Consider the following 27,555-nt stretch of genomic DNA (forward strand, 5'->3'; position numbering starts at 1 on the left):
TGGGTTGATCACATGGTGAACAAAGGGAGACACTGGGACTTTGAAACACGGATGGAAATGACTCAGCAGCCTTGACGGCTGGCTCTGTGGACATTTGAGAGGATGCAGAGATGTGTTTTGCAGCTTGTATATGGACACATATCCTCATCCTGCTTATGCTCAATCTGTGCGCATATTCTTGTAGTTTCCTATTTAATCAATAAAATATGTGTACTGAGCCAAGTGGGTTTGTGGCGTTCAAGTAGCGGGTCGGTGTGACATTTCTAAAGCGGCTCATAAAAGAGGATTTATGAAGTGGGATGGATTATCGTTTCTGCTAATTTAATATGGAAGGAAATGACATAAGCCTGTCATTCAGGAAAAGATAAGAGCATATAAAGATTTTCAGCTCGGCTTCACCGTGACCTCCTCACAGAGCATGATTGTGACAGCATCCGCGCTGCGAGTTCACTGACCTGAATAGAAAGCACATTAATGTCAGCGCCAACCTGGCCAATCCGCTCCGAGGAAACGCGGTTAGCACGCAGCTTATTAGCAGGAAAGCTTTGGAAATTGGTGTCATTGCTATTCATGGCGTGCAGGTTTTTTTTTTTTTTTTTTTTGGGGCATCTCCAGATGCTAACATTCTGCAGGGAGCCGTAAAATGATGATGATATTAATGCAAAGGCGAGGCGTGCAACTCCGAGTAAGGAAACTGATGTGAGAAACACATTTCTGAAAAGACACTTGAGGAGGTCAGGTGCTAAAAAGACAATGAATCGCACATACAGCGCCGTGCAACAAGTGGTTATTTGTTGCGGGCGAATGGCTATTAAATATTTACATTTTAAGAGCATGTCAAACCTCTCGGAGAGGATATTCTAATTACATTATCCAATCGGGATCGGATGTCATGATTCCCGTTGCGGTTTACATTAGGAAACTCGTTCAGGAAAATTCAATGAATGTCCTTTTGTCGATATGCATTCACATGATTTCCCGCTAATGTCTCTTTCACGCTTATAAGTGGCGACTACAACGATATCTCTGGTAGTTGAGCCGCAGAACACACTGGGCTTGACTTTTGAGACTCATTGCATAAGCTTTAACGGACAATAAAGTGTTTGTCTGCTCTCCCAGTGTGGTACACCAATTACATCCCCCATAATGCACTGGGACCGGCCACCCCTGATGCATCTCGAGTTTGAGTCTGCATCTGCCCCCGGAGAGCGATGTGCCTCTTTCGAGCCTAATTTAGCATGCTTCATTCTGTGTTTCCATGCCAACTCCACTAGGTCAACCAATGGAAGGCCGCTGGCATCGATGGGAGGAGTTTGTAAACACGAGTGCCTTGCTTACTCACGAAAAAGAAAACTTGCACTCATTACTAATTTGCATTATAGAAACGTAGCAATTAATCACACACTCAGCTGTGCATTTGACCTGGTTGTTTGTGTGGATCACGTTTTAATTATGCTAATCATTATCATTAGCCCACAGCAAGTAACTCATGCGCGCTTTAATTTTGCTTTTATGCCTGAGATGATGATCATGCTGATGAGTATTTGGGGCATCACTTCTACTAAAGTGCCGGGTGTGTGTACTTTTGCCACCTCTCGTGAAAATCTTACAGAAAAAGAAACATACATATAAAATTCTTCAAAAGAATTTATTCTTTTTTTTTAAAACCTATTCAGGGAAAAAACGTGTTGGCTAACAAAACCATTCATATTGATAATACACTGTAAAACATGTATATCGAAATACAAAAATATATGAATGTGATATACAACTGGTATTGATTTTAAAAGGGAACATTTCAGATTTGAAACTGGCTTCAGACAGACAAAAGCATAACGTCATGCTGTCGCGATACATCGCTCACTGAGGACCTCTGCTGGCGGGATAAAAATACTGAAATGTTGAGCTCGCAGGCTGAGCGTCACGTGACCTTATCACAAATTGTCATCAGCTTCTATTGCCGCTAGAGGGCGCCACTCCTACAGGTTTTGCTCCCAAAAATGACTTACGCTGATTGACTGGCAACTGCGTCACAAATACTGACGTCTAGGAGGTAATAGAACACTAAACATTATTAACACAAATCCGTTGGAATATATCTGGAGACATACTACGCATTGTGCGTTCTTGCAAATTCAAATGAGAGTATTTTCATTCACAGATCACCAGGATGCTCTGATTGACTAAAACAGTCATAAGTGCTGAATACATCTGGCAAATTGCTATAACGATTACAACAAAATATAGTCCTGAAGGAAAGATATGGACTTAGTGTCCGGACTACAAAACAGCCATACGGCTACTCTATGCATTAATTTGTTGACAGGCTTGTGCAAAAAGGACTTTGATGTTGTGGATGGTTGGTTGGGGCATGGCAGAAAGCAAAAATAATTCTTCTTTTCCACTGCATGGGTGCCAAGTATGCTCTGACTGGTTATAGTACACGCGTACTGCCAATCAGGCCTCATTTGAGCATTTTTCCTTTCTTCCAAACCAAGTCAGCAGATTGTCGGATGACTGAAAGCTTTTTCTGATCGCTTATCCTGTAGTATGGGGTGTGTTATTTATTTCTTTTTGAAAATTCTGATCTGCTTGGAAATGTTTTCTTTTCTTTTTTTTTTTTTTTTTAAAAAGCTTTGCTACAGCGATCCACTTTTTTGCTACCTCTAAGTCGCCTCATAAAGAAAATGTATCCACATTCCACAAACAAGATCTTTGTTCCGACTGTGGTCAATGTCGCATGGTTTTCACATCATCTATTTTGAACTGAAAAACTCAAAACGGGCAACCCTAAACCGAGGCAAGAAGAGCTGCTCCAATTCCAACGGAAGTCTGCACTTTATACCGTTGCCCAGTCTCGTTCTGTCGTTATGGTACGTAAACAACTAAATAGCTTAATTACAAGACTGGTATCGAACTTATTTCGATTTTTATACTCGATTATAAGATTGTGAATGATTTGTCTTTATGGCTTCACATACTGCACATTCAAACAGGCTGGAGTGGAATCAATCGTGCAAATCTTGTGACCAAAAAAAAAAAAAAAAGACCTCTTTGGATGTGCTACACCATGAAGTGCATGTGTCCCTCAGCGCCCGTCACAATAACATCCATCCAGATACGCATGGCCTCGGGAGACGGGGCCACCATGTAGTAGACCCGGTCATGAGTCTTGACGCTAAAGGTCAGCGAGGGGTTGGGACTCTTGGGGTGGAGATGGCAACAAATTAAAAAGAGAGAGCGTGACAAAAGTGAATGAATGAAACCGACTTACTTTGTGCGCATTCTTCAAATGGTCATAGTACACTTCCTCTATCGCCTGGAAGTAAATGACTCCTTTCATCTTGGTCTCGTGCTTGTCTGTGGTGACAGGGAGGGAGGAACAAAAACAATCGTACACTTCAAAGTGTGCACAGCATACTTTAAAGGTGACATCACGGCTCACCTTTCAAATTGGAAGACGAGTTCCTCACCTGCATAGTAAGTGAGCGTCCTGCGATTCTGGTCAAAAACAAACCAGCGCTTCTTCCAGGTCTTTATTTTCCCTCCCATTTTGACGAGGAAACCTCTGCACGTTTTGTCCGTGATGGCCAGATGGAAGCAGGCGTCCGGATTGTGTCCCGCCGCCTCAATATGGCAATGAAGGTCGAAGTCGTCGTTCCTCATGGGCAAGTAACGCGTCAGAAGTCGGGACTGTGGACGAAGACGTGTGATTTCGAAAGCAAAGTTTGGGCAAAGTTTTTCAATCGGGTTCATGATGCAATACCTGCGATCTTTGTTTCTCCCTGAGCTTCACCTCCCTCTCCACAAGTTTCTGCCTGCGATTGGTCTCCTCCGCCAGGCGTTTTTCCAGTTCCTCTCTCCGTCGTCGCTCCTCCTCCAGAGCTTGCCGGCGTATCTCCATTTCACGTTCCTGCATCGGAATTGTCAGAATCACCATCGGACACAAACGTAAGGTATGCTCACATTTTTATTATTTTTTTAATTCTGCAAGTTTTGGTTGTATTTCAGTTACCCTGTGCTCAAGCAGCCTGAGCTTTTCCACTTGGGCCTCTCGGAGTAAACGTTCCATCTCCTCGAGTTTGGCCATGTTGGTCATACTGGCGCTGACGGGAACGTGAGGACGCAATGGTTTGATTCGGTTTCGCCGACATCATCGCAGACAACTCACGCGAGAAACAACCCATGATGTCCAACCTGGAGATGTTATCCGGAGAGCACGCGGAGAAGCTGGTCTCCATGCTGTCCGAGCTGTCCACACTGACGGTGTCGGAGGCCTGGCAGTTTTCCGGGTAGGACAAAGAGTCCAGGAAAACGTTGGGCTCACAGAGCATCCGGCTTCCAAAATCACTTTTTCTTTGCCGGATATGTCCGCCGTCATTCATGTGTGTGTGGCCTGCTGACACGACGAGATAATTCAAAAGAATCAGAGTCGATATTTAGCCCGTTGTTAAGTGGCAAATTATGACTGTAATATCTCGGCAATCGGGCCATATGGTTGCGTTGTTTATTGGATTTGACAGCGCGACGATGACTCACTTCTTGGCTGCCGGCGAGCGTTCAGGTCTCGAGGGGCAAAGCTGAGCCCTTGCGGGATGATGCTGCCACAGCTGGAGCTTTGTGACAGAGGCAGATGGACCTGTGAGATCAGGGCGGGGGCGGTTGGGGGGGGGCAGATTGCATGCTGGTCAGGGCAAGGCGCCGCAGCATTCACACAAGTGCAAGCATCTGTCTAGCAGTGGATTCATGAGGATTGCAGAAATGGAAATAACCCGAGGCCCCGCCTCCTTTGTAGCTTTATGAATAACAAATAGAATCTAAAGGACTAAATATTTTGGGGCAATTTCCTTTTCCAATCAGATATGAAACGTTGTATTGATTAAAAATGAATGACCTTGGGCGGAAGGGTGCGTCCAAGAGATCGGCCATAGGGAGTGACGAGCTGCTGGCTCCTCTTCGGAGTGCTGTTGTCGCTCGGATGGAGCGAGTTTTCCTTGCCGCTTCTTCTTCTTTCTTTCGTCGCGTGTATGTGCTGCAGCAGAAATGCAGAATTGACGGGAACATCAACGTAGCCACTAAACACGTCTTTTCTTTTTTTTTTCCCCCTGAATTCCTTTCCGCTATCATGCAGACAGACAGTTTTCGTGCATGATACATTTTTTAACTGAATGAACACGAAGGGGCTGCTGACTCAAACTTTTATGGACATGTGTGACTATTTAGCATATTCCAGATGAAGGTGCCAAAATCTGGACTGGTCACCAATCAATCACAGGCGACGTATACAGTAGCTCAACAACCATTCAGTCTCGTTCACATCTATGGACAATTTATATATTTTTTTAAAAGTGCCAAAAATTTGGACGAATAACAATGTCCAGAATGACTTAAATTAGGAATCGGTGTAAATTCAAGAATTTTGCCCAACCTTTGATTGATTCATAAATTGCAAGGAGGTGTGCCTCAGTAGCTTTTATCCTCAAAGTGTATCATTGTAACTGACACTCACCTCTTTGATGGCTCCGTTGCTGTTGGCCAAGTTCTGCTTCTCAGACAGCTCCGCATACTTTCCTTCCAAAGACGCCAGCTTGTCTCTCTCCTGCGGTCATCATGATGACATCTTCAGTGATGGCAACCCATTCGTCGAGCTCGGCCAGCTTTCGCTGAACGCCTTACCTTCTGCAGCATGATGAGCAGATTGTTTTTTTCCCTCTGAAAGTCTTCTCTTTCCTGCTGGGACTGCAAAGTAATCTGCGAGGATTGTTTCTTTAGAGTCGCAAGTCTCTCCTGGGAGAAGTAAGAAAACAGCAGGGTGTCACTTTAAAATGGTGGCACGCTGTTTTACGCGGCAGTGTAAGCAGTCGTCATTTTAGGAAACGAAATAGTTGTGTCTGGAGTGCCTGCTTACCCGTCAAGTGTGAAATTTTACTACCAAATAAATCTGTACTGAATTACCTATTTCGTCTAATTCTGTCTAATTTACATAATAAACACCCCCGGCGTCAAGTTTCTCGGCCCATAACAAGATCGGCAAGCCCGGGGAAGATCCAGAGTCACCTTCAAGTAACTCCACCATTTGAACTAGCATAACGCCAAAGCACGTATCATGGCATCCTGCACTTGACACCCCTGATACCAAAAAGGTAAGCAGAGCTGCATCGCCTTTTGTTGACTGCACAGACTGGCGTTAAATAAAAGCATTAGCTTCTGATCATCCGCACATACTGGAATACAAAATTGTCGATGCGGTGGCATGTTTAGTGTCAGTCCATACGCGCCATACACACAGTATAGCGTATAGGCATATGTAATTATTCAAAGTGAAACCATATTAATATTTTATTTCTATATATTTTACTGTACATATGTACCTTGCGCGTGATAGCGAGACGCTGACAGTCAGCAATTTCTCTCAGTAACTGACTCAGATTTTCCTTCTCCTCATCCTGATGAATCTCTCTCTCCAATTTTTGAAACTCCAATTCCTCCAAGCTTTTTGCTTGCTCCTCTGCTTCCTACGACAGACAGGACATGCATGTTGATCACCGCAACAATTTAACGAATCTATAAGCGGGATCGGTTTGCTTTCTTCTGCCTGAAGGTTGCTGAGTAGTTAAAATTCCAAGTGAACACAAACGTCTCACAATAATCCACGTGACATTGCTCGCTTCTCTTATTGGTCATTGTTTTTTACGTTCAGGTACGTCGTTGTCTCGCGGTGAATAAGACGTGTAAAGTGTAGATATTTAAGCGTACTTATTTTATGCACTTTTCTCGAGCTCAAAAGTGCCTCAAATTAAGGCGCCAGACCCTCAGATACAAAAATCTTAACACAATATTTTCATGTATTTATTTTTTTACCTGTGCTTTCTCGGTGTGGCTAATCTTCTCAGTACAGTGAACGTTTTCCTTTAGCTGATCCAAAAGATCCTTTTCTTTTTGGAGCTGAGCCATCTCTGATTCTTGCTCCCCTTCTAGCAAAGCGCACTCCACCTCCATCTGCAGGAAACGATTTATAAAAACGGTAAGAATTAAACAAACTGGTAATGAGCTACAAAATCAAAACACCTTGAACTTTTAACATGCATAAAAATCGGACTTTAATAAGATAATAATTTTTGATAAACACCGTCAGAGAGGTATTCATTATTTATTTCCAGTCAAACACGAGGATTATCTGGGTGATTGACATTTTCTTGGAACGTCTGCAATCCACCTCGTTTTGTCCAGAGAGTGTACAGAGCAGTTATGCAATATTAGATATTGTCTTTGCTCATCAGCTGTGTTGTTATGCCAAAAGGAGTAATTATATTTTCAACACCGTGTTGCACGGTGATGTCCACCTCTCTCACTGACTCCTCCATCTGGTTGTCCAGGTCTTTAATCTTCTGCTCCAGCTCCTCGATGTTGTTCACCACCTGGATCCTCTCCTCTTCAATATGTGTTACTTCCTGCTTCAGCTGCACGCTCTCCAACACCTGGATGCCACAAAAGGGAGGTCGGTTTTCTCTCTGTCGCACACACACACGACATACATCTTATACGGACATTTATGATCCGAGCTTAACATAAATATCTCCATCGTAACGTTTTATGGCCAGGGAGTGTTTTTGCAACATTCGAACATTGAACTAGCTCCTTTCATTAAGTGTGATATTAAACACACAGACAAGAAGTATATTCCAGAATTTTTGGAGACTCGCAGCAGCAGATGTTTTAACTTGGTAACTGTTGGATGAATGACAACAGCAACAGGATTCTTTTTGGCTTGGGAAATCGGAGCATTTTTTTTTTGGTTGCCAGTCTTGCCAAAGTAGCTCAGAATATCCTCTTAAGAATCACTCGTTTATTTATTATTGATCATTCTTCTAGCTAAGTGCAGCAAACTGATGTGACAAGCAACTCCTAGACACGTTTCATAGATCAGTATTTTTTATGATCTAGAAGAGTACAGAAAAAAAAAAATTGCCTTGCCTTGGATCTATTATTCCTGTCCATAATTAAAAGTTTTCCTTACGTGTAATTAATAGTCTCATTTTTTTTTTTCGATGCAAAGTTTCAAACATCTGGAAAAATGGCTCAGCCATGTGTATACACGAGAATTCTTCCATTCAAACACGCACTCATAATAATTCTCAGTGGGATAGAGTCATTTCCTGCCCCCACAGCACCCTCCCTTTCTTTTGGAGTTGAATGGCTGCGAGCTCAAGCACAACTAGGTCTTCTTCATTAAAACCAGACACAACGTCGGCTTGTAACTGTTTTAGCGTGGAAAAAGCGTTCGATAACGGCACCGCTGAGCCTGTGGAGGAGAAGCCGACCTGGCAGCTGAAATTGCACAATTTGCTACGTTCACGTAAAGCGCGGCGAGAACGACAACGAAGACGACTATGATAATTGCGGTATCAAAGCTAAGATGGTGTCACGTGACGTGTGACGTCTCGATCAAAACGAAGCGCCTGAAACAACAACTGAGGAAGGAGCTTTCCATCTGAAATAAGACTGCCGAAAGTTTCGCTTGCGACGAAGGGAGCATATGCAAGAGATTGGCACGGCACATGTTTCCACTTTTACATCAACACCAATCCAGTTGGAACTAAATATTTACTGTAAAATGTCCATTAAAAGCTCTCCAGCCGGATCGGTTGTGCCTGAAAAGGTGATCTGCACGGGGCCATGTGGAAAAACGAGAAACATGGGAATGGGAATCGTTGGCGCTGATCGCACAAAAGGCAAACTAAGAAAGATCAACAAATTCTCGGCATTCCACGTACTGTAAGGGGTCGCGTCCCGTTGCTTATCTTTATTAGAACGTGCTCTTCTTTTGACAAGTGTTAAACATGGAGAAGACCGAGACACAGATTTCGGAAGAATTTCGAAGCGACATTGCTTTTAATCACTTTTTAGACTTGTCGGCCAACCAGAGTAACACAATCCCAAAGCTTTAAACAAACCGCTCTCGCCAACTCGTTTCCAAACATAAAAGTGGGAATCTTTCGCCGGGCAGCTCACGATTCGATTATGATTCATCAGGCGACAATTTGATTACGATCAGAGAGCATCTTGAACTGTTGCTCTTTTTTTTTCCCTGACTCTTTCCTCTTTGTAATGACATTTTCGTTTATTAAACCCAAATGTAAGTGACGGAGCGATGCCGTGACATCATTGCCTCCCATTTTGCTCAATAATGTTAGCGAGGCAATGACGTAAAATAATAAAGCTAGTAATGAAGCAAACGGTCATAAGATAGGAAATGAAATGACCTTAGCTCTGTGGTTGCTGGCCGGTGAGGGGACACTGCTGCTAAGGCTCAAAGCCGGCGAGTGAACCTCTCTGTAACCGTTTTGCTGACGACTGCTGACCTGCTGCTCGTCACCGAGGAGCACATCTCGTCCTCTGGTGCCGAAGCCGCCGTCCGGCGCCGCGCTGCCGGGCGAGTCGGAGAAAACGGACTCGTCGTCTGACACCTGCAGCTTCTCCAACTCCTTATTGATCTTCTGCAAGTCCGAAACGGACGAACCTGCGGGCTCCACCTGAGCAAACTCGGTACACAGGCTCATGATGGTCTCCAGCCGCTGGCTTTCCTGCGGACGAGCATTTCACTCGTTTGTATTTTGTAAATGATCCTCGTCACGCAATATTAATAACAAACTCACCAATTTGTGCACTTTCTGCTCTCTGAGTCTCTCGTCTCTCTGGTGCTGGTGGTAGTCTCGCAACTCCTCTTTGCCATTCAATGACGTGATGCTGCCCACCCGTTGTCCTGGACTCAGCCCCCCTTTCCCAAAGGACGACCTCCGCTCTCCAAAACTCCCGTCCAAGTTGGGGCCATCCACCTCAACGCCGAGAGAGCTCAGCGAGGCCAGGCTGGCCCTCCGGGGTGTGTTGGGCATGCTGGCCGGTACCGTCACATCTGGCGGTTGTTCGAGGGAGGAGAGACTGCGCCGAGCCACCGCTGAGCGCCCTGCTCGGTGGAGATGAGGCGGCAGAGATAAAATAGGAGGGTCTGCCGGATTGTGGAGGCGGGGTAGGGAGCGGCTGTGCATGCCCAGACTGTTGAGCGAACCCGTGGAGTATTTCCTCTGCCTGGAGTCACTTACGGCTTTACCATGTGAGTAGAGTCTCCGGCCCAATCGAGGGCTCGACGGCACGCTAGCTGTGCCGCTCTTGACCCTTGGAGAGCGAGGTACAGGTTCTCCATAAGAGGAGACGAGCGCACTTCCATCTGTTGGGTGGAAGAGGTTGTCTTGCGATTGGTGGCGAGCGGTTGGGTGACGGAGCAAACCGTTCGGGTTAAACTGGCGCTCACCCTGGCGAGGGGACGGGGGCATGCTGCTGCTAGTCATGTAAGAGAAGTTTCTCGAGGAAGACTGCTGATGTTCGGGGTTACCGAGACTGGACCGTTTGGACTGAGGTCCGCCGGGGGAAGGCATGTTGAAATACTTGCGGCTGCACTCAGCTGCCCTCAAACTGGCCTCCAGGGCACTCTTCCTTCGCTGCAGCGTCTCCATCAATTCCTGCAGCTCTGCCTTCGAGCGGGAGCCCCTGAGTAAGGTCCCTCCCACCGGGCCGCTGCCACTCGGCTCCATCTTCACACAGTCTGTAGATGGGAGCAAATTAACAGAGCATGTAATCCTGACACTTTTTTTTTGGGGGGGGGGGGGTCATGTCATAAAGTGAAGCCGATTTAATAAGCTGACGTGCTGAGTAAGAGGGGAAAAACCAGCAAAGAATGTGCGCTCATACACTTCCAAGCCCAACACAAACACCGGCTGGGTGGGTTGCCAAGTGTCTTCTAAAAATGGAAGAAGCCAGAATGCGTCACGGGTTTATCTGTGAGAACACCTACCAACACAGAACTAAGTGCACTGTGGGGGCAAAAGTATTGGGACACCTGCGTTGTTTGGGCAAGGTGTTTGGGAGCGCTCGCCGCGGTCTGTTATTTAATTATTTTTCTAGCTTGTGGTTGTAATATTAGCGTAATCCAACCAAGACAATTAGCATCTTGACATGGGTAATGAAGAGAATCTTTTCAAAATAAAATATTTTGAAACCTCTAATAATAAATAAACCCGAAGTACCGCAAAGGTTTTCTTTCATTTGTGCGGCCCGGTCCAAAGTGGCCCACGGACCAGCACCGGGCCGTGGACCAGTGGTTGGGGACCACTGTTGTAGGTGAGCATACCAAATCCTGATGAATTGATTTAATCGATTCGTATCTCCAATTTCCATCCTCACAACACATTGGGTGCTGGAAAATCCGAAGCCAGCTCAAGGTTTACTCTTCGAAGCGATGGAACGCTGAATTAAACCGTGCTGCTTATTTGCAAGTTGACCTGTAAATTGAAATCTACCTGAGCCGTAAGCCAGCGTGCTCACAGCCGCCCTTTGAGGAAGCATCCGGCTCATCTGGCTGACCTCCGCCGTCCTTTGCTTGAGTCCGAGTCAGGATTCAGCTGTGCTTTGCTGCCAGACGGGAAAAAGTCAAAACGCAGACTTTTGAGGTAGGATTGGAGAAGAAGCGTTGGTGCATGTGCAAATTTGGAGGATATCACTTTTCTTCCCTTTGATTTTTCCTTCCATTTCATGCAAATTTAAAGAGAAGAAAGATCTGATTGTTTGAATGATATATGGACTTAGTGATCCATTTCTCAAGTCAGACTTGACAGTTTCCTGAATCCACGAGCACACACGCATAGTAAGAGGAGAGATGGTTGATGTGAGACTTTGTGGTCCTGCTGTCTGGAGAGCGGGCCTACAGGAAGTAGGGTATCCTTTTACACACTCGCACAATCAATCAGCATGAGTTCATTCTTAAGACCCCCTCCTCTGAAAAAAAGAGGTGGGCCTCATGTCAGCAGTGAGAGATTTTACGGCATCACCCCGACTACAGGCTGGCAGGCTAATGCACAAAGTTAACACACGAGCAAATGTAAACAACATACGGAAGGAAAGTTTTTCTTTAAACGTCGGCTCCGTCGTGAAGATTCAGAGCGCAAGGATTAAATCCACAAATTAAGCAAAGTGACTCAAAAGTGAGGATAAATTTGACTTTCTATCCTAAGCAATGTTTGAAAAGCGGGTTAAAAATGCAGACTTTCCTTGTGATTAACTTTTTCGTTGACTCACAGACTGAAACTCTACATGTGAAGTATGAAGTGAGGTGCAAAAATAATAACTCACTGATGTTAGCGTATGTAAAAATGTGATACGAATGATGTTTTTTTTTTTTGCATGCATAAGATGCACATGCCGTTCCCACGTTTTTAAATCCACCGTTACTTCCCAGCAGTGTGAAGCCAATTCAGATGAACATGTGAGAGCAATTAAACTTAAAAGCTGTAGAACATGTGCGGCACAATTTCAAAAAGTAACAAATAAGCTGTTTCGATTTTAAAAACCAGCAATGTTCTTTCCCGAGAAAAGATATTTAATATCATCCCAACATGCATCTCTTTGAGCATCTTTCTCCAAGCTGACCTTTTGACAAGAAAAGCGCCTCCCCTCACCTGAGTTGACATAGTTGCCGTCTCGTGAAATCCTCTTGTCCCTGCACGGAGGCAGCAGCGGCGTAAGACTCCAAAGTCTTGCCGTGACAAAGGATCAGACAGGAGACCCTTCCCACCTCCCCAGAGAGGGGAGGCGGAGAGGAGGGGAGTTGCAGCCTCGGTGTTACTTTGCAGCTTCTGGCACCACTGCCGCCCCCTCAGGTGGTTCAAGGTACTGCAGGAGAGAGAAGTGAGCGGACCGCAATTGCTGAAATGAATGGGTTGCACGCGGGAACGCTTCATCTCAGAACTTTCGCAACCAGTCGGAGTCAATAACTCACCAGTGCAACTTTTGGCAAGACTGTGCTGTCGTTCGCTTTGTCAAATATTGAACTTAAGAAACGACTCTCACCAGTCTCAAGACGTAACTAGAGTGGGCATGTTGATATGAAAATATGTTGGTCTGTTATTTTTCCACGCTATGTGAAGGCAAGGCCTGCCCTTGGCTGCCTCGTGAAGAAACAAAAACTTCACTCCCCCCTCTGTGACGTCCAACTACACAGATGGAGAGTAAACAAACTACTTCACTTGCTTGTGCGCTGCAACATGGAGAAAATAAACAAGTCTGATTTTATCTTTGAGAAAAAAAAATAATTCATAAGGATTATTGCTCACATATATAAACCTTATAACCTATAAAGGGAAAAAGAGCCAGTTTGAAAAACCCTTACATAAGGAAAAAAAAATCCCCCAATTCTCCCGGAACTACAGCTTGGATGACATCATGGGGAGGGGGGCTTTGGAGAGCCGGGACAAGATGATTGCTTCCAGACGCAGACCTTGGATCTATGTCGTGATTTCACGTACACACACATGAGTTTGTGTTGCTAACGACGCATTCCGGGAGGCTAGTTATGGAGATGCCGATTTTTCAAATGATCATTTTCAGTGTCCAGAAGTCTGCAAGTTTGAAGCCCCTCCAAGACCACGGAAGGGTCTTTCGACCCCATCAGTGCAACTTGATGCCATTCGCATGAGACGCTGCTTCACATTTTATTTCCAGAAAACACATTTAAATGATGTTATAAAACTTTTTTATGTGGTTGAGCCCTTTTGGCTCATTTTAAATTCCTGACTCATCGTCTTGCCTTTGTGTGAATTCATACTAGAGCCCATCTGAAATCAAAAACAACTCCTCCCCCTACAAAGACGCATTGATGCATTGTTCCCATCTATTTTTTTTTTAACTAATTCCAAGGAAACAAAACATTTAAAACTGCCATTCTTCTGCCTGCATTCACAGATGTGTTCTCCACCAATCACAGAAACTTTACACCTCTAGGCAGTCTTGGGGAAAGATTTAAGTCTAACCATATGCGTAGTCATTTAAAATTCTGGACAGACCCCCACTAAAAAAAAAAAAAAAAAAAAAAGTCTAGTGGAGAAAGGAAAAGTCCTGTTTAACAGCATTCAAAATATCCACACGCATTTGACACGAATACATTTGCCGTATTTCGGTGCATTTGTTTAAAAAAACAAATTGCTCAAGGTGTGTTTGTAAAACTCCAGACTGGTGTCACAAAAGATATTTATTCAAAGCACAAGATTTGGAGCGTAACACTCATTCTCACGCGTCTCTGTCACGCCTTCATGTGCGACGGGAAGGATCCTCGTGGTTGCGGATCATCTTGAGGGGGGCTCGCTCCAACATGGCAGTGTTCTTCTCTGCCAGGAGCTGTTTCAAAGCTCACATCGGGTTTGATGCAGTTATCTCTGCTTTCAAGTGGTCCGGCTCAGTGTTGACAAACTTAACCAAGTTTGGATGACAGGACTGCAGATGATCGTTTTTCCCGTTGTCTGTTTTTTCTTGGTGGTCTTCTGGCTTATCGCCAGCTGAGACCTCCGCCCTGTGCTCCTGTGCTGCGTTTCTGCCTGGAAATCCATTCAGGCCTCCGAGTTGTACCGCTAATATGTTGCCGTCAACACCATGCTGCTTGAGTGTTTGTAAAGCTGTGATGTTTGCATCTTTTTGCAGCCCAAACGAGTCAACGAGTCCTCCACCGTTGTTGTGTCTGCGTGATGTTGACCGTATTCCTGTTGGGAGAAATATGAGCGTGTAAAGATAAAGACACGTACTGACCACAGTCTGTATTTTTAGTTTGGACTATTTCGGTATGATGATTTATAGCATTTATATTTTTGTGCAAATGAAGCTTCAAATCTGCTTCATAAACCAGTTGTAGTATTTTTGGACTCCAGTAGATGGCACTCTCGCTTCAACATTGGGTTGCCATTTTTTTAAACCCTTTATTTAAACCAACAGTGCCATCTACAGGACGCAAAAATACAACAACTGGTTCATGAAGCAAATTTGAAGCTTCATTTTTCCGATCACTAGGTGCAAAGTGGTTTAGCCAATTCTGAGGTTTGGGGTTCAAATAACGGCTCCGGCCTTCCTGTGGAGGGGTTTCCGTTAGTCTCCCCAAAATGCGGCTTTCCTCACTCGTGGTTCTTTGTTTCTGTTTATCTTGTGATTGGCAGACTCGTCCAGAGTGTACCCTGATTTTCGCCCAAAGGTTCCAGATCAGCTGTGAACCTTGTGAGGACGGTATAATAACGCTTGTTACCATAGCAACGTTCTTACCTCTGTATTGGGCAGATAAAATACATTAATTAAAATTTTAGCACAAAATGACCTAAATAGCCTGAAATATATCAGTCAGGAGTTGCGTGAGACACTTTACTTGATGTTGGCAAGACATTTTGGAACAATTTTATGTTTCCAATTTTGTGGGAACACTTTCGGTAAGTTTTCTTATTCCAGAGTGTTCCTCCAACCCCCCCAGAAGAATCGAATTCGACACTTGTTGGGTGTTTGACTTAAACCACATCAAATGTCTGTGAGGAATAGATTGTGAGGCTAAATGAGTGACTCATGTTTTCTTCTGGATAAATAAGCAATTTTCCTTCAGCTGGAATTGCCAAGTGTCCCGATATTTACAATATTGTGATGATTAACTCGACAATTTCTTGAGAATTACATACAGAGACATATTATACGCACGTACCTCTATGCCTCAGACAGCGCGGAATAGCTAAAATGATGGTGAACAAGACGAAAGCTGCGGAAGCCGCCGTGCTCCATCTTGACCTCGCCACACTCAGCTCATTCCAACCTGCCGAGCAACTTTTTGTTGTAATATTTGCTTTTCTTTTTGTGTTCATTCAAAGCCGTACAGTGTAATACTCACTTATTGCCGCAACCGTAATATTGACTTTGGTCACAACAATGAGTCGACTCTGCAGCCCCGCGACGGTGCACGTGTACGTCCCGGAGTGCTCGGCGCTGGCGGGCTCGCCGAGCAGCAGGGATCCGTTTCCCAACAGGAGCTGCTCCCGGTCCAGTTGGGCTCGGCCCTCCCACAAGTTGAAGGCGTGGCCGTGTCTGCTGTCGTACCGCAGGATCACCGCGGGCTCGCCGGCGGAGGCGAAGCTCCAGATGAGGGAGAAGTTTTGAAGACTGCGCGGCACAACGCACGGGATGCTCAGAGTGCGCCCCTCTTCCTGCGTCATCACTGGAAGGCATTTCAAGTTACATTGCTGTCCGTTGACGGCATCATCCTGCGACCCACCTTGATTCTTGCGAGAGGCCGTCCACACTTGGGTTTTGTCTGCTGATGCAAATGAACAGAAGAAGGTGTAATCGGAGACGTTGCCCTCAATGGTAAGCGTACTTTGCACGTTGAAAAGTCCCTTGTGCTCCGTGGTCTTTGTGGTGACATTTTCTAGCGTTTTTTCCGCGGAGGCGGGGTCTGTAGCCCACGTCACCCGGGGGATGGGGTAGATATTGTTGGAGGAGCATGTGACCAGCTCATCTCTCATCTCCATGACGACTGAGTGGATCGGCGCTTTGGGAGAAGACGCAATGAAAACAGGATGAGCAGCAATCAGGTGATAAGGTGCACAATGGAGAGCTTAATGACGTTTGTGATTTAACAACATTTTGGACTGAGATAGTTTGAAGAATGCTTTTTCTCTTTAAGTACCAATAGAAGGTCCGTAAAAGTCATCCTGACTTAAACTCCATCAAGCACTTTTTTTTGGAGGAACTATAAAATAGTTTTTCAAAATCCATTTCCATTTAAATTTCATCCCAGAGTATCCCCTGCTGTAGTACAAAAAATATCCAGCAGATGCAGCTATTTACACTACACTGCAAAGGTACCTCAGTTAAGACAATAGAAGGTCATCCTTTATTTTTTTTAAAGTGGTTTCATGAGATTTCGCAAAAGAGTTATTGCAGGACCTGGTTGAGCATATCTATTGTGGATTTTTGAGACTTGAAATTTCTACTCTGTAGGGAAGTAATTCCCATCCATTGGACTTGGTCACATTAGTGTAAGGCCATCATGGATGTCTTCACTTTAGTAGTCTGACAATTATTTACTATGACTCACAATCGTTTTTCATCAATGTTGTGTATGCGGGGCAGCATGGTGGACGACTGGTTCGCATGATCTCCTCACAATGCAGAGGTCCAGGGTTCGATTCGAGCTCCGGCCTTCTTGTGTGGAGTTTGCATGTTCTCCCTCTGCCTTCGTGGGTTTTCTCGGGGTACTCCGGTTTCCTCCCACATTCCAAAAACATGCATGACAGGTCGTTTGGACACTCTAAATTGCCCCTAGGTATGAGTGTGTTCGTCTCTGTGTGCCCTGTGGCTGGCAACCAGTTCAGGGTTCATGAAAGTGAATATTGATTTTGTGTCAACTCAACAGGCCCAGATTTCACACTGATTGATTTCGATTGTGCTTGGGCTCATTAAGGTGCTCAACTCTTATCGAACGTTATTGCATAGTTGCAATGGATAAATATAAATCTTTACTGACCCTTCACGTCCAGATTTACGAAGAGTTCCTGGTTCCCCTTCCGTGTGCTGGTGTAACACTTGTACCTGCCCCTGTCCTGAACTTTGACCCTCCTGAGGAGGAGCGATGCATTCCCATTCGGGATGTGAGCGTTGAATAGACAAGTCCTCCCGCTGAAATGCTTGTTTTGCAGGCCAAACTGGTCCTTGTTGTAGTAGAAGCTGTGCACGGGTATTTGCTGCTTGTACCAGTGGATCACCACAGTGCCGGGCGGCGCAAAGCTGCAGGGCAGGAGGCAGTCGTCATGGATGATGCAGGAGACGTTGGTTTCTGGAAGCGCAACGTGAGCGTGGTGAGGTTGCGGAATCACAATTGGAATTACTGTTCATGGTCGAGTATCGATCAACTCGATATATTCTTCAATTTTCATTCCTTATATTTTATATATTTATATATATATATTTGTAATTAATTTATTTTTTTTAAATTGTTCATACTGCACTTATACTTAAAACGTGTTAATTGCAAAAAATGCAGGAAAGTGAAATGTTATGTGGTGAAAAAAAAAAAACGTGAGGTACATTTTTTTTTCCTGCATATGCTGAAACGTTTTAGTTGGACGACGGGTTGCCTTTCCTCATTAAACGCCTGAGTTTGTTTTTAATAGGGTTGAGATACTTTTAACAGACTTTCTTTTTTTAATGGTCTCAGTTTTACAGCACACCGCAAGACGGAAGGCATTTTTTTTTTTTAAAGGAAAATAATGTTATCTGAGCCTGTAATATTTTATGGGGGCGAAAAAAGAACAGTTGACATGCCCAAAAAATTGATGAGAAACTTATTTGGACCCAATTTGCAGTTAATTGCAGCCTGCACACAGTTTTTTTTTTTTTATACAAAATTTATAAACATTCTTAAGATTAAGGTCTTTTAAAAATTAGACATCATCAATCACTTGAACTCATTAGTGCAAATCTATCTGAATGTATTTTGCTCATTATAACAAGCAGTTACAATATTGTTTTAATGTTGTATAAGACAAAATATTACCTTTGGACAATGTCATAAATATTCCTCCCAAGAAAATAAGCAGCAGCAAAATGGATCCCCGTGTCGGCATAGTTGCGTGAGAACAATTGCTGGTGTGCACTGAGTTGCATCGACGCGACTCTACTTTACATCCTCTGAAACGCTAATGAAACACTGACTAATTAACTAGGCAGGTGAATGTTTAACAAGCTCCATGTGAATGCTCCATCACGCAACACCTCCGCCTTGCAAATGTGTTCCCATTTAGTGGACACTCCTGCATCGTGTTACAACAACCCTTACGAGAGCTAATCAAGCCAGTCTGGGAGTAAACTCAAGTTTATTTCAAACCAAACAAATGAATCCAACGACGTCAACGACCAACATAACAAAGCATCACAACAACAACGTTTACATAAATTTGAAACAACAATCCCGCTTCAAAATGCAGTTAGAACTTAATATCCACAGGTAATATGAAAAGTCTACACACCCCTGTTGTTTGTGATAAAAAAAATGGCATCACAAGAAATCATTTCAAAACTTTTTCCACCATTCATGTGACCTGCAACCTGGAAAACAACTGAATTAAAAAGAAAATCACTAAAATAGTCTAATTGCAAAAGTGCGCGCACCCTGTCCCCTGTTTTTTTTTTTGTGATAAAAAAAAAATGACATCACAAGAAATCATTTCAAAACTTTTTCCACCATTAATGTGACCTGGAAAATGGAAAACAACTGAATTAAAAAGAAAATCACTAAAATAGTCTAATTGCAAAAGTGCACACACCCTCTTATAACTGGAGTGTATTTGTGACCAAAATTCCATCACATTCAAATTTATAGATGGGAGATGGGGGTAACTTTTGGAATTATGGCCACAAAGTTCAACCTTCAAACGCGTGTTTCGTTATGGTTCAGTGAAACCAAGCTTGAACATTTTGCCCAAAATTCCGTTAACATTATTTGGCGCATGTCACAAGTCACTGTAAACGGTATATCATTTTTTTGTTTTGTTTTTATCTTGCCCCAAGGTGAAAGCAGCTCATATCCCTCCCGTCATCTGGTCGAGCCATGCAAGTGCAATGTTTACAGAGGTGGACCAAACATATGCTGACATCTGTCCCCTCTGCGTGGGATCATTCATATCCAAGCACCCTGACAGAGCGCAACGGGAGGGCATATCCCGTTGTCGGCAAAAGTAGGCTACAGGCTTTTTATTTTTATCTCCTCAGAATGATGATGAAACCGCTTGGTTGTATTATCCTCGCTCCCTCCCCGCCCTCGGCTGCCTCCAGTTTATAGGTTACTGAAAGATTTCACCAACCACAGATAAGAAGATTAGGGAGGAATTAATGGTATTCCTTTGTCATTATTGGAATAAATTGATATCTGGTTTTAGAAAAAGAGGGTGGAGACTGTTTGGGGGTCAGCGGCAAGCATGTTTTGTCAAGCGATGCAAGAGGACGGATGGCACATTTAACCACCAAACTCAATCAGCGGACTCTCCGGACTCATGTACGCCACATTCGCCACCGGTGAGAGAGCGGGACAGCGCGCCGATGACTGGGCATGTGCGAGACACAGCGGAATGAGTGCTGCCGAGATATGGACGTGCCACTAGGGGACGGGGACTGAGGCTTCCATCGGTGGGCGGGGGAGGACGCTCGGGGGATCCTCTCGTGTTCCCAGCATCGGTTTCACCATGAGAGTGGTCCTCCTGGCCTTACGACTCATGTGCTTTGCCTGCTTGTGGCCTGTCACGCAGCTCAACAGCAGCCACTTCCCCAGCAAGAGGAGACACAAGGAGCTGGACCTCGGAGACGTCAACAAGCAAAAACATGGCGGGTGAGCCAAAGTGCGACTCAATCAGAGATTGGCTGCGTCTGTTGTTGTTATATGGCTTTGTCGAAACTTGTTGCAAGGGTTGCAAAAGTTGCAGGTGGGCTGGCGTCTATCCCAACTGATTTTGGGTGAGTATCGAGGTACGCCTTGGATTGGTCGCCAGCCAATCGCAGGGCAGGGGAAAAAAATGGGCTCTTGAATTTCTTTCGGGCTGCAACTATCGATTATTTTGATCATTATTGAACCTGTCCGTTATTCATTTTTAGATTAATTAATGACTTTTTCATTCCATTACTTTTAATTTTAAAAACAGGATATTATTTGAAAATGATATTGCACAAACGAATATAATTCACTTTCTGGTCTGAGCTGTAAAGTCAGAAACGGGGAAAAATGTTGATTTTAGATTTCCAAAGTAAAATCAGATGTTTGCAAATATCTTAATTTGATTAAACACAAAGATAATCAGTCTGCTTTCACGGACGACTACAAAAATCGGATGACATTTACGAGTGAAAGGCTGAAATTCTTGGCCGATTTTAAATTAAACGATTAGTTATCGATTAATTGTCGTACCTCAATTTTTTTTTTTTATATCTCAATTTTTTTTCTTTGACATAATAGTAAATAAAATATGTTACTCTGGAACATGCAATGATTCTGAAAAAAAAATTGCATCTTAAAAATGACCCCTAATGAATTTTGATTCTTTTAGGTAAATTCTTCTCTCTGACTATTTACAAAAATACCTATCTAAAAGTGCCAGAACTACCAATCAGGTTGTTTCCCAACTAAATTGATTTATACTAGTTTATCTGCATTGTATTTGGAATATGTTCACTTGAGTACTGAAAATCATTAGATAAAATATCCGAGCTGGGCGAAATGCCGACACCTAGTAGGAAACATTCCGGTCGTGTACTACTGTGAATTTGTATTTAATCCTGACCCCTTACATGGTTGACCCCGGTGGATCAAGTTAAGTCAGACGCAACGTGATACCAGGAAAAACAAAAGGTTCGGTTGATGTGAGGTGAGAGTTCTAGTTTAACATCTTTGTGTTTTGTTGCCAACATACGCACTTATTTTTTTCACTCTCTCCAACAACAAACTCAAGATGAGCTGGTTGCAAACATCTTTGAAGAACTTCCAGCAAACTCTGAACTGTCATTATCTGGATCACATGCTCTCTCTTTTAATCACACGGCTCAACTTTGTGTTCAATGAACGCTCCACCAGATGTCAGTTCAATGAAAGATAAAGACCAAAAGAGATTTTCTGTTGGCCTCAGCCGCCGTTTTGTCTTCTTTGTATCTTAGACGAGTGGACCTCAAGATGAAAAAGCTCGACAGCACTAAGTCTTTGCTAATTAAATCAGAACAGCTGCTTCGAATCGAGGACCATGACTTTGCCATGCGGCCGGGCTTCGGAGGTAAGACCCGCATACTCTTTGTGTCTGTCACTCTTTCCATGTCTACCCGCTAAAGACCGATGTAGGTTACTGTGTTGTCCTTGCTATTACGCATCCCCAAAAAGCCTTTGATGACCTAAATAGTCAGCGTGAGACGACGGCGGCAGACAGTTGTACAGATCAAATCATCTCAACTGCGCACCTCATCGGGAAGCCCGATGTGGCGAGGTGATTGAAAGCGGTTGCGCAAATAACAACTGTCACATGTGCGTAATGCATTTGCTTTTGCGCATGGTTGGTTTGTCCTGGCTTTTTAGCTGATATTTTCCCTCGCCACTTCGAATGGCACATGCTATAAAAAAAAAATACATCAACCAGCACTTGCACAATTTAATGATCTCCGATAAGAGTTTCGGTACAGCAAATATTCTGCAAAGGGAATGTTCACTTTTGATTGACAGGGTCAGTTGCGGTGCGATGCTGAGGGGGGCACGTGTGACCCTGTGGAACATGCTTTTTTTCCCGCCGTACTACAATAAAGTGTAATTACACATCCTCTCCAGTAGTTGGCAGTAGTGATTTAGTTTAATTTTCTTTTCCGCAGCAAATGGTGGAATTAGTCTGTCAAAAATGTTTACAGCTTAAACGAGGATATTATTTTTTTGAATTTGGGTGGGGGTGGGGGGGCAAATGTCTTTCTTCTTGCTAGGAGGGGGGCATAACAGAAAATAGAGAGGCACTGTCCTAAAGACGGAATATCCTCTTGTACAAAATGTCGTTTTATTGTGCAGGTGGTCGTAATCTTGTGGTTGCTGAAGGTACATTTTAAAAATCATAATCGAAGCCATCAAATGTAAGTAGACTAACCATAAGGTCGTAAAGTTCTTCTGGAAAAGCTTTTCATTATTTGTTATCTCCTCACACCGTGAAATTGAAATAGCTATTAGATTTTATTACATGGACCAGGTAAGATTCTGGAGGGAAACCAAGCCTTCAGTCCACCTGACATAATCCCTCCTTCACTATGCGATTGTAATCAAGGCGTGATGCTTTTGAGTGCTTATCGTCATTAGGTAATGGTAGTGATGGGACAGGATGTGTATACTTCACCTCATACATTTTCATGAGTGCGCCTCCAAACAATGAGGTAAGGACTGTGCTGCATTTATGTAATCGTACAAGACACTGATTTCCAAGTTTTCGTCATATTAGAATTCTACTTGAATGTTGTCAAGCAAAACGTGTCCACGCCGCCATCATGAAATATCACCCGATATGAAAATATTTTTAAAAGATTTAACAAACAACGGAATACTGCCGGGGTGAGCAAACTTTTTGATTGGCGGGCCACAATGGGTTGAAAAACCACAGCATTTAGAAAATAAAACATTAACAAGGTTTAATCATTTCATTTTTTTCAAGTTCAGCGGGCCGGATTAAAACGTTTAACGGGCCGCAGGTGGCCCCCGGACCGTAGTTTGCCCACACCTGGAATACTGTATGTAAGTGCAACGACCGGGTGGACATTTTTGTTTGTCAGCATTTAATGAGCACGTGGTGGATCAAGCAGACTGTGTCCTTTTTACAAAATATATATTTTTTAAAAATGCGCAACACAGCGTATTTGATCGTCATCTATCAGTCAAGACCGTCTTTACTGTGTGACACGCGCTGATATAACCTCGGAGCTTCTGAGCGCCGATTATATAACATGTTGCCTCGATGTCTCTATAGTGTGGATTACACCTTCTCTTCCGAGCCGATCGCGGCATATAAGTACGTAATCTGTGGTGGATGTACAGATGGCCAAAACACGGAGGATGACATCATCATGACAACGTGTTATCCTGCTGCTGGACGCCGATGTACGTTGACATTTGACCTTTTGTGCCAGGTTCAGCCATCCCTGTCGGTATTGACGTCCAGGTCGAGAGCGTTGACAGCATCAGTGAAGTGAACATGGTACGTGTGGAAATTTGGGGAACTGTTCCTATGTGCTTAAATTGACGTCATACTTCATTTTATTTATTTTTTTTTCCCTTTGGGGGGTTTGTGCTTTGTAACGCTCAGGACTTCACCATGACTCTGTACTTGAGGCACTACTGGCAGGACGACCGACTGGCCTTCCCCTCCAGCAGCAACAAGAGTCGAACCTTCGACTCGCGTCTCGTCAAGAAGATCTGGGTGCCTGACGTGTTCTTCGTCCACTCCAAGCGCTCTTTCATCCATGACACAACCATGGAGAATATCATGCTGAGGGTTTTTCCTGATGGCAACATCCTCTACAGCGTCCGGTGAAAAACCTCTACATTGCCAGTGACTGTTAATTTCATTTCATTTCATCGTCTTTGTTATAATCCTCCACAAATTTGCTGGTGGATGTTGGCTGCAATTTGTGCTAAATGTCTTGTTTTGCTTATTTATTGAGTGTATGAAATTGACTCTTAATGTCATAGCAAGGAGGTGAGCATTGATTGAAGCTCGATGGCGATCGTGATCGTTTGAATCAGGTGTGTTGAAGCAGGGAGGAAGGAACAGGATTGACGACCCCCCCCCGTTGTATACGAAAGACTTTCCATTTCAAAGCACTGAGGGTTGTCTTAAAATCCTTTTTTTTTTTTTTTTGCCGCCCCGTAAGACTCTTCGATATTTTTTTTGTGGCCTCACTAGCCAGTCGACAAGAAGCAAAAACCGCCGCATGTCATCAGACAGAATTGTCTTTGTCTTTCGACATTGGTGAAGCAGCAAGTGGCTCATTATCCGAGGTTATTCTCGGAGTTCCAGTTCCAAATAACTGTGAACAATGATATGTTTGTGATCACGAGTTCTATACTGGACAGCTGCTGCCATGGGAGAAGACCTCGTAATCCGTAGGGGGGAAAAAAAAAAAAAAAAAAAGAGTCAAAAATGCTCAGACTTTCCTTGCAGTTTATCTCCAAATTAAAATTCTCTTGACGCCAGACTGTTGTCATAGCATTTTAATAATAAGAATTTGCATATTATTGTTTGTGCATGTGTCTATTTTTTTTTTTTTTTTTTTTTTTAACTGCGAGCTGTGTTTTAGGATTACGGTGACAGCACTTTGCTCGATGGACTTCAGCAGCTTCCCTCTGGACACACAGAACTGCTCTCTGGAGCTGGAAAGCTGTTAGTATCAAACACTGCAAAGTTTTAAATGATTTATTTCTTTATTTTTCTCATGTGCACATTGCATCGTTTGTTATTATTCCCGCACAGAATAGTTCTGTCTGCTGTTAAATCAGGTCAACCACTGTCCATTATAGAGTTTTCATTAATGACGGGTTTACAGAGGATTATGTTTCCCTTCCATTCTTTGTTGTTGATCAAACTCGAGCTAAGTGCAGAAGGAGCGGGGATTTCCCTCCATCTATACAATACAGAACCTTTTTTTTTTTTTTTTTAATCTTGCTAATCTTTGTCGAGGGTCAACGCATAAATAAAACATGTATCCAAATCCTAGCGGCGAGACAAGAGTTTCCATTTTCATGCAGCATTTTTTTCCTCTTCTCTCCGAACATCCGAATCCAAAATGTGTTACGTCAATCATGGCCCTTTTTCGTTCTTCTCTCCCTGTCTTGAAGATGCTTACAATGAGAACGACCTCATGCTCTACTGGAAAAATGGCAACGATTCATTAAGGACTGATGAGATTGTGCTCTCTCAGTTTTTTGTTGAAGACTTCCAGCCTTCCTTTGGGCTCGCCTTCTACAGCAGTACTGGTATGTAAAGTTGAAATTTATAAACTAAAAAAATTAAGAAGAAAAAAAAAAAATGACACCGATTTTCACGAGTTCTCATGTCCTTCCACTTTTTTTATTTTTATTTTTGGTTGCAGGTTGGTACAATCGTCTCTACATTAATTTCATTCTCAGGAGGCACATCTTCTTCTTCATGCTGCAGACGTATTTTCCCACCATGCTGATGGTGATGCTTTCCTGGGTGTCTTTTTGGATAGACAGGAGGGCCGTGCCCGCCCGTGTCTCCTTGGGTACTTCACACTTTCATCATATATTCAGTCATTTTAATTCTTTGAAGAGATTCTTCTCAATAATTTGATTTACAGACAAAAAAAATAGGACTCCTCACTCAAGTGAGTGAAAATAAATTAAAATAAAAAAATATTCAATAATATAAAATAATATTCTTTTTTTTATTTTTTTTTAAATAAAATAATATTTAAAAAAATATATTTATCTTATTATATTTCGCCACCTTCTTGCGGAATCGATGCGCAGTCTCAAAAACTCTTTTGTGTACTGTAAAATAACCAGTGTTCCGTGTAGAATGCAATGCGTACGGTAATTTGAGTAAGGCAAATAAAATAGATGAAGCCCCCCAAAATTGAGAAAACACCCCCCCCCCCCCCAAAAAAAAAGGATTTCAACTTTTACGATTTGAAATGAAGTGTTGTGTTGTGCTCTCTGCACGCAGGCATCACCACCGTGTTGACCATGTCCACCATCATCACCGGCGTGTCCTCCTCAATGCCTCAGGTGTCTTATGTGAAAGCGGTGGACATCTACTTGTGGGCCAGCTTCCTCTTTGTCTTTCTGTCTGTCATCGAGTATGCGGCCGTCAACTATTTCACCACAGTGGAAGAGATGAAAAAGCTCAAGAGGGCACAGGTCGCCGACGCGCCATTTTTTTCACGATTATATTATTTCCATAAATCCCGTGCGACTTACTTGACCCACTCAAAAATCTTTTTTTTTTTTTTTTGCACCATCTGGATTGACTACATGATCTTGAAACTTAACCCCGCCTCTGTTCCCCGTGTCCATGCAGATCCCAGCATCCTATAACGCCACGCAGGCCATGGCTTTCGATGGCTGTTTCCATGACAACGACATTGACCTGACCTCTTTCCCCGAGGTTTCCAGCACGCCAAATACGGAGAGGAACACACAGTCACGAAACTCCACCGTGTCAGCAACCGCAGAAGGCACCAGGCTACGCCGCAGGAACCCTTTAAAACACAACCTCAGTTTCATAATGAGCAACAGCTACATGATTGACTCCTACTCCAGAGTTTTATTCCCTCTGGCCTACCTGCTCTTCAATGTCATTTACTGGAGTTTGTATGCATAACACACTCTCCTTGCAGCAATTTATTTTTAGATTGTCATCACACATTGCAATAATAACACAGTTGTAGGACTTTAACTGATATTTTTTTCATTTGCAAAATTGTCTTCACTTGTTTTACGAAGCTTTTGAATCAAACGATTGCTTCAGTTTTCGGCTTATAATTTCTATTGCTTTATTGCTAAAGAGTAAAATACATATTTATTGTAAAATAACTGTAAAAATAAAATAAATGTATGCTGTGGTGTTATTGTGTCTTTTGATGTTTACAAATAGGGGCCTCGGTTTACAATACACGAGATTAGGGGTGACGAGTAGTTTCAGAGGTGGCAAAAGTAGTTATGCTCAAATACATGTGTAAAAAAAACATTGGTGAAATTAGCACTAGTAGTGATTGCACACATTTACTTTTATTTGTAAAAGGTTGTGCTGTCACTGCATTATATACTTTTTTTTATCATTAAAATAATAATAAAATAAAAATACCGTGATTAAAACTACCACGTCGCGTTTTGGCGTCCGTACAAATCTGGAACTTAGTCGTAAAGAGAGGACTCTCAGTAGGTACATTACTTGCATTGTTGTTACTTTACTCGTCCACTAGATGGCAGTCAAACAGTTCTGTATTATTTGTTGCATTAGCTTCTAATTTTTCACCAACATTTGGTTAGTTAAAATTATTGTTTAATTTTTCCTATTAATTGCCGACGTATTTATTTTTTTAATAATACACATTTTTTGGTTGTATAAAACAATTCAACATCTCAAAAAGTTCATTGCAAATGAGATAGGTGCTGGCGATAGCCATCGT

At 43.2% G+C, this 27,555-nt stretch overlaps 3 protein-coding genes across 19 annotated transcripts; 1 reads left to right on the forward strand and 2 right to left on the reverse strand.

Moving 5' to 3' along the window:
- Positions 1–1,634: 1,634 nt before the first annotated feature.
- On the reverse strand, positions 1,635–12,685 carry phldb2a (pleckstrin homology-like domain, family B, member 2a). 7 transcript variants are annotated; one of them, XM_088280342.1, is made up of 18 exons: positions 12,510–12,685; positions 11,355–11,466; positions 10,310–10,600; positions 9,657–10,225; positions 9,264–9,584; positions 7,344–7,478; positions 6,862–6,999; positions 6,372–6,515; positions 5,677–5,787; positions 5,510–5,599; positions 4,895–5,032; positions 4,540–4,639; positions 4,198–4,399; positions 4,016–4,106; positions 3,767–3,913; positions 3,474–3,693; positions 3,275–3,360; positions 1,635–3,204 (listed from the first exon to the last, which is right to left on the reverse strand). In XM_088280342.1, the coding sequence occupies exons 2-18, from the start codon at positions 11,407–11,409 to the stop codon at positions 3,064–3,066; spliced, it is 2,979 nt and encodes a 992-aa protein (XP_088136468.1). In that variant the 5' UTR covers positions 11,410–11,466; positions 12,510–12,685; the 3' UTR covers positions 1,635–3,063. The 7 variants fall into 7 exon arrangements, with proteins under 7 accessions (XP_088136468.1, XP_088136469.1, XP_088136466.1 ...); XM_088280343.1 differs by having other exon boundaries at positions 9,363–9,584; positions 9,657–10,600; XM_088280340.1 differs by having other exon boundaries at positions 4,198–4,396; positions 9,657–10,600.
- On the forward strand, positions 6,722–26,989 carry gabrr3a (gamma-aminobutyric acid type A receptor subunit rho3a). 11 transcript variants are annotated; one of them, XM_088280349.1, is made up of 14 exons: positions 6,722–7,024; positions 7,377–7,498; positions 15,951–16,447; positions 17,547–17,705; positions 19,417–19,583; positions 20,151–20,230; positions 21,547–21,659; positions 23,533–23,600; positions 23,709–23,932; positions 24,703–24,785; positions 25,241–25,378; positions 25,495–25,647; positions 26,091–26,284; positions 26,445–26,989. In XM_088280349.1, exons 7-14 carry the CDS (start codon positions 21,563–21,565, stop codon positions 26,745–26,747), a joined length of 1,260 nt encoding a protein of 419 aa, XP_088136475.1. In that variant the 5' UTR covers positions 6,722–7,024; positions 7,377–7,498; positions 15,951–16,447; positions 17,547–17,705; positions 19,417–19,583; positions 20,151–20,230; positions 21,547–21,562; the 3' UTR covers positions 26,748–26,989. The 11 variants fall into 11 exon arrangements, with proteins under 11 accessions (XP_088136475.1, XP_088136474.1, XP_088136472.1 ...); XM_088280348.1 differs by having other exon boundaries at positions 15,951–16,439; XM_088280346.1 differs by having other exon boundaries at positions 15,951–16,212; positions 16,278–17,705.
- hhla2a.2 (HERV-H LTR-associating 2a, tandem duplicate 2) lies at positions 14,236–17,742 on the reverse strand. Its single transcript, XM_088280252.1, has 6 exons — positions 17,736–17,742; positions 17,375–17,683; positions 16,121–16,396; positions 15,740–16,063; positions 15,557–15,664; positions 14,236–14,582 (listed from the first exon to the last, which is right to left on the reverse strand). Exons 1-6 carry the CDS (start codon positions 17,740–17,742, stop codon positions 14,236–14,238), a joined length of 1,371 nt encoding a protein of 456 aa, XP_088136378.1.
- Positions 26,990–27,555: the final 566 nt, after the last annotated feature.

Source organism: Idiotropiscis lumnitzeri, chromosome 17, assembly GCF_059441095.1.
Source record: "Idiotropiscis lumnitzeri isolate Australia: NSW breed Sydney's pygmy pipehorse chromosome 17, RoL_Ilum_1.0, whole genome shotgun sequence".
Taxonomy (NCBI): domain Eukaryota; kingdom Metazoa; phylum Chordata; class Actinopteri; order Syngnathiformes; family Syngnathidae; genus Idiotropiscis; species Idiotropiscis lumnitzeri.